General features: G+C 49.6%; 1 protein-coding gene across 1 annotated transcript in view; it reads right to left on the bottom strand.

Moving 5' to 3' along the window:
- Window positions 1-5,614, bottom strand: part of LOC123762894 (ligand of Numb protein X 2) — an 84,133-nt gene extending 78,519 nt beyond the window's left edge. The window contains exons 1-2 of the mRNA XM_045749656.2: window positions 5,440-5,614; window positions 4,812-5,351 (exon numbers count right to left, since the gene is read on the bottom strand). Coding sequence (XP_045605612.1) covers window positions 4,812-4,914 — 103 coding nt within the window. The 5' untranslated portion in view covers window positions 4,915-5,351; window positions 5,440-5,614. The remainder of the gene's footprint in view (window positions 1-4,811; window positions 5,352-5,439) is intronic.
- Between the last annotated feature and the right edge of the window lie 1,499 nt (window positions 5,615-7,113).

Below are 7,113 nucleotides of genomic sequence, written 5' to 3'. Positions count from 1 at the left end.
CCAGACCCCACATGGGGCGGCCCTGGGGGGAGTAGAAGTGGTCCTGGGGGAGTAGAAGTGGCCCTGGATAAGTAGAAGTGGCCCTGGATAAGTAGAAGTGGCCCTGGATAAGTAGAAGTAGTCCTGGGGAGTAGAAGAACCCCCAGAACCCCCCCCCCTATCCTGGTACAATCCAGGTTATCCAACGCACTAAAAAATCCAGATTACGAGAATCCTACAACGTTGGATTCCACAATGTAGACACACATGAGCAGGTAACCTCAGACTCCAGAGACACTTCAAGAGGCAAAGACTTCACAAGGACACTAATTTCCGGTTCGAGATGTTCAGGTTTCTTTGTTGTGTTTGGTTTAGTGTGACCCCAGCGAGGGGTGAGGCACTGCTCGAGTGAGAGAGGACTGAGGGAGAAAGACAAGTGAGGGAGTGGGATGGAGGAGACACAGATGGAGAGAAGGGAAGTGGGAAGGTATTGAGGAAGCGAGCAACAGGGAAGGAGGAAATACATCGTTGTGGGCGACGGACGAAAATATTCCCTCCTGAGGGCCAGCTTCATGAACACCTGTGATGAATATGGCTAGCGAGAGTGGTCCGTCTTGTACCGCACGGTGAGTGGTCCGTCTTGTACCATACGGTGAGTGGTCCGTCTTGTACCATACGGTGAGTGGTCCGTCTTGTACCACACGGTGAGTGGTCCGTCTTGTACCATACGGTGAGTGGTCCGTCTTGTACCACACGGTGAGTGGTCCGTCTTGTACCACACGGTGAGTGGTCCGTCTTGTACCATACGGTGAGTGGTCCGTCTTGTACCACACGGTGAGTGGTCCGTCTTGTACCACACGGTGAGTGGTCCGTCTTGTACCACACGGTGAGTGGTCCGTCTTGTACCACACGGTGAGTGGTCCGTCTTGTACCATACGGTGAGTGGTCCGTCTTGTACCATACGGTGAGTGGTCCGTCTTGTACCACACGGTGAGTGGTCCGTCTTGTACCACACGGTGAGTGGTCCGTCTTGTACCACACGGTGAGTGGTCCGTCTTGTACCACACGGTGAGTGGTCCGTCTTGTACCACACGGTGAGTGGTCCGTCTTGTACCACACGGTGAGTGGTCCGTCTTGTACCACACGGTGAGTGGTCCACCTTGTACCACACGGTGAGTGGTCCGTCTTGTACCACACGGTGAGTGGTCCACCTTGTACCACACGGTGAGTGGTCCACCTTGTACCACACGGTGAGTGGTCCGTCTTGTACCACACGGTGAGTGGTCCGTCTTGTACCACACGGTGAGTGGTCCGTCTTGTACCACACGGTGAGTGGTCCGTCTTGTACCACACGGTGAGTGGTCCGTCTTGTACCACACGGTGAGTGGTCCACCTTGTACCACACGGTGAGTGGTCCGTCTTGTACCACACGGTGAGTGGTCCACCTTGTACCACACGGTGAGTGGTCCACCTTGTACCACACGGTGAGTGGTCCGTCTTGTACCACACGGTGAGTGGTCCACCTTGTACCACACGGTGAGTGGTCCACCTTGTACCACACGGTGAGTGGTCCGTCTTGTACCACATGGTGAGTGGTCCACCTTGTACCACACGGTGAGTGGTCCGTCTTGTACCACACGGTGAGTGGTCCGTCTTGTACCACACGGTGAGTGGTCCGTCTTGTACCACACGGTGAGTGGTCCGTCTTGTACCACCGAAATCTTCACGAAATATCTACCTTGGGAACACGTTTGTGTAAATACTTTTATGTAGCGTGAATTGTGAACTTGCTCATATACTCGGTCATGGGTCATATACTGTCATGACCTTATACTCGGTCATGGGTCATATACTGTCATGACCTTATACTCGGTCATGGGTCATATACTGTCATGACCTTATACTCGGTCATGGGTCATATACTGTCATGACCTTATACTCGGTCATGGGCCATATACTGTCATGACCTTATACTCGGTCATGGGCCATATACTGTCATGACCTTATACTCGGTCATGGGTCATATACTGTCATGACCTTATACTCGGTCATGGGCCATATACTGTCATGACCTTATACTCGGTCATGGGCCATATACTGTCATGACCTTATACTCGGTCATGGGCCATATACTGTCATGACCTTATACTCGGTCATGGGCCATATACTGCCATGACCTTATACTCGGTCATGGGCCATATACTGCCATGACCTTATACTCGGTCATGGGTCATATACTGCCATGACCTTACACTCGGTCATGGGCCATATACTGCCATGACCTTATACTCGGTCATGGGTCATATACTGCCATGACCTTATACTCGGTCATGGGCCATATACTGCCATGACCTTATACTCGGTCATGGGTCATATACTGCCATGACCTTATACTCGGTCATGGGTCATATACTGTCATGACCTTATACTCGGTCATGGGTCATATACTGCCATGACCTTATACTCGGTCATGGGTCATATACTGTCATGACCTTATACTCGGTCATGGGTCATATACTGTCATGACCTTATACTCGGTCATGGGCCATATACTGTCATGACCTTATACTCGGTCATGGGCCATATACTGTCATGACCTTATACTCGGTCATGGGTCATATACTGTCATGACCTTATACTCGGTCATGGGTCATATACTGTCATGACCTTATACTCGGTCATGGGCCATATACTGCCATGACCTTATACTCGGTCATGGGTCATATACTGTCATGACCTTATACTCGGTCATGGGCCATATACTGCCATGACCTTATACTCGGTCATGGGTCATATACTGTCATGACCTTATACTCGGTCATGGGTATATCGAATCAGAATGTTGTGAAAGAGACGAGCCTATTTGGAGTAGTAACTCAGAGATATAGCCGCGAGGGCCGACCGTACAGCCCGTCCTCTTACTAATTACGTCGCTTTTCGCTCGTATGCACTACGGCCAAAAATCGCAGTATTGGAATTAAACAAAAAAATTAAATAATTTTTCCAAATGAAATGGACCTGAAGCAGCATGTTTTGGGGTCTTCTGATAGGTTAGGAGGGCAGCAAGGTCTCCTAAGGTTTCAAAAGTCATGAAAACCGTTAATTTAAAGTGTCCTCACCTAACCCTGAGGACCCAGAACAGAAAACGGGACAGTATGTTACTTTCTTGAGCCGCTTTCATTTTCAAGTACGGCGATTTTTGGCCTTAGTGCGCGTAAGAGCGAAAAGCGACGTAATTAGTAAGAGGCCGGGCTGCTGCCCACCACGGGTGTGTGCCAAGCACTCTTGTTCCCACCACCACGGGAGACTGGCTTGCTCAAGACGCTGTCCTCGCACACCTCGGATCTCCAGCCTTGTGACTGCTGACTAGAAGTGTCAGTTTGTATGGCGTCTTGTGGGAGACGCCTCACAGTGTGTGTGTGTGTGTGTGTGTGTGTGTGTGTGTGTGTGTGTGTGTGTGTGTGTGTGTGTGTGTGTGTGTGTGTGTGTGTGTGTGGTGCTGGCGCCCCGCTGGACAACACCAACACACTCCTACCGTCCAGCCTCGTGTGCTGCTCCCCATGTTGCATCCTTCATACATATCCATTCCTCACTTTGTTCCTACTCCTCCTCCGTTGTAGCCGTAGCTTACCTGCTCTGTACAGATTTAACTGTTTAGTATTATTTAAGAGCGTAAACATAGCACGTATCGACACGTGTAAGACCGTTTGAGTCGTTCTCTTGAGATTATTTCGGCTTGGAACAGATTTTTGTATAATGAACTCCACGAAAATTTCCCTGATCTCTTGACATTTGCGGCTTGGCGACTGTTCATGCCTCTGCAATTCCCATGCTTGAACCTAGACCGTATTTTTAACGTAATGTATTGATGTTCAGAGTGTGAAGCGGACTCAACGCATTCTTAACAGAGAGGTCACTGTATGGGACACTATCCAGCCACTTCCCGAGTGCATTCGGATGAGAAAGTGAGGTTCAGGGGCAGCAGCAGGTGCCGCGCTGAGTGAAACTACTCTCTGTAACGCGGCCAGGGGGGGTGGGGGTGGGGGGTTTGGGGGGTTGGCATAAATACAATTTTTCCAGCAGTAAAGGCATTCAATATGACAGGTGCATTATAGCAACCATGTAAATTATAGCAGCCTCGTGAGTCTGTTGGTTTTATGTCCAACGGCAAAGTGATGAGGCGGATGAGCTTTTACCTTTCATGTTTGTGCGTGGATGAGTCAGTGCAAAGTGTCACTCTCTGTGTTGGAATTGTGGCTCCTAAATAAAAACACATGGTTTGCAAATAACTGTCTGGTGGGTATAAAAAGGGGATATAAAGCAGGCGTGGATCTGTGCTCCGGCATGAGTAGGCTTGTCACGAGTGGAGATTTATCTGCTGATCCGAGAGTTAATCTTGGAGAGAATATGTTTAGACAATCTAATGGTGTTTGAGCGGATTTAACAGTCGTAATAACAGTCGGCAACGAGGAGGGGGGGGGGGGAGGGTAAACCTGTGGTATTGCAGCCTCCAGAAACAGCCGAGGAGAATGATTCTGATAAGTTGTGAGTCATTAGACACACATTATTGGTGACGGCTGCGTCAGAGTTGTACGGCGCCTCGAGGTACAAGTCTACAAGCGACGTGTATAGTGTCCGCTGGTAATAACGGTTTAAGGTTGTGAGGAGTGGCGCTTGCATAGCTGGTGACTGTTTATATTTCCAGAAATAACAACCCTCCCCCCCCCCCAACGTCTTCATGAGCATTTTAGCTCCTGAAAATATCTTTGGTGTCAAGCCAAGTACGGATACTCGGGAGCGTCGAGGTAGAACAGGAAGCTTCAGGTACTCACCATCGGATATGACGTGGATGTTGAGTCTCTTGGTGTTCTTGTCGGTGGGGACTGCCGAGCGGCCAGTCCACCCCCACCTGCCCACCTCGTAGACGCCCACCATGCCGCCTGCCACCGCCCACACGCCCACGGCCACCCTGCCCCGCACCACACGCCCTCACGCCGGGAGGGTGGGCGTGTGGGGGCAAGGCCGATGCTCTTGGTGTCCGCACTCCCCGCCCGGACGCTTGGAAAGAGGGTGTGTGTGTCTGTGTGTTAGGCAAGACCAACCCTTCTAGTGCTGGATCTAATTCTTCCTCCAGGTGGACTACTTGCGTAGGGTAGACATGGTTAAACAGGCTCACGTCTCAGGCGCACGTTGTTCAACTCATGTTCACTCTGAACACCGTGACCGCAGGAGTTCACTGTGACTTATTGGACCAAGAACTAAGAATAAACTGTCCCCTCTTTCTGCAGTTACTTTGGCAGCAAAGACTCCCTGGTCGCCATGCAAGTCTTGGCGTCAATCCGCGTGTCTGACACCATATTTATTACTGCTACCTACGGGTAGAAAAATATATTAATATTGAAATTAGACTTTAATGCCCTGAAAAACGATTTTGTCTGTCACATACATATTAAAACGTACATACGACCAGTATTTATCCAGTGCACTCGCATCCAGGGATATGACGGTTGAGATAAGGCGGCGTCTCTTATCTGTGGCTTGCTGCCCGGGATATCTGAAGGGTAGCGAGCACGGGGAACTCAGCACCTGTAAAACAGAAAATATTATTAAAGGAGTGAACGACGGAGTACTAAAATGGTGCCCCCCCCCTTCACGTATGGTGAGGGGGCGGTGCCCCTCTCCACGTATGGTGAGGGGGTGGTGCCCCCCAACACCAGGGAACACAACGGTGCCCCCCAACAACAGGGAACACAACGGTGCCCCAACACCAGGGAACACAAAGGTGCCCCAACACCAGGGAACACAACGGTGCCCCAACACCAGGGAACACAAAGGTGCCCCAACACCAGGGAACACAAAGGTGCCCCCCAACACCAGGGAACACAAAGGTGCCCCCCAACACCAGGGAACACAACGGTGCCCCAACACCAGGGAACACAACGGTGCCCCCCAACACCAGGGAACACAACGGTGCCCCCCAACTCCAGGGAACACAACGGTGCCCCAACACCAGGGAACACAACGGTGCCCCCCAACACCAGGGAACACAACGGTGCCCCAACACCAGGGAACACAAAGGTGCCCCAACACCGGGGAACACAAAGGTGCCCCCCAACACCAGGGAACACAACGGTGCCCCCCAACACCAGGGAACACAAAGGTGCCCCCCAACACCAGGGAACACAACGGTGCCCCCCAACACCAGGGAACACAACGGTGCCCCAACACCGGCTAAAAGTCTCACCTCGCAACCGGAAATTAACGCAAAAAAAAAACTTCTTATTGTGCAATATATAATTTTTATGCTAAATTGGAAGCGAAAGCGACCAAAAGTGACAGTTATTAAATTCTTAGCTCTGGGTATGATGTATATACTGTATGAAATGCTGCAGCTGTATCCTCGTGGGGGGGGGGGGTAATTACGAGAATTTATTTATTTTGCTTTGTTAACAGGTGTTTATTTTGGAACAAAAATTCCTTTAGTTAATATTGAAGATGTATAATGGTATAGAACCCGTGTCCCTTGAGAAGTCTATAGACGCAAGTTTAATCCCTTTGAACGGCTTCAATATTTTCTCTTGGAGGTATAGCGTTTTCATCGTGTAATTACTTCATATCTGTGTATCTATCTTGAGATTATCTTGAGATGATTTCGGGGCTTTTTAGTGTCCCCGCGGCCAGGTCCTCGACCAGGCCTTTACCCCCAGGAAGCAGCCCGTGACAGCTGACTATCACCCAGGTACCTATTTTACTGCTAGGTAACAGGGGCATAGGGTGAAAGAAACTCTGCCCATTGTTTCTTGCCGGCGCCTGGGATCGAACCCGGGACCACAAGATCACAAGTCCAGTGTGCTGTCCGCTCGGCCGACCGGCTTCCTAATAGTAACATTTGGCGCAGCTCTGAGAGCATAAAGTTGATTCTAATTGAAGATTATTTTTTAAACTAAGAGGACTATGAATATTCTAATAAGTAAAGCCAACACTGCTACTAATTCACAAGGAGAGGAAAATGTTGAATTTGTTAACCATTTTTTGCTGTTCATAAACTAAAAAAAACTCTTATTTAATTAAACGTCGGAGCATTTTTTAATTTTTTTTTTTAAATTAACTTTTTTTTCGTAATAATTATTTGGC

Source organism: Procambarus clarkii, chromosome 5 (assembly GCF_040958095.1).
Source record: "Procambarus clarkii isolate CNS0578487 chromosome 5, FALCON_Pclarkii_2.0, whole genome shotgun sequence".
Lineage (NCBI taxonomy): Eukaryota > Metazoa > Arthropoda > Malacostraca > Decapoda > Cambaridae > Procambarus > Procambarus clarkii.
This window is presented reverse-complemented; position numbering and strand designations above follow the sequence as displayed.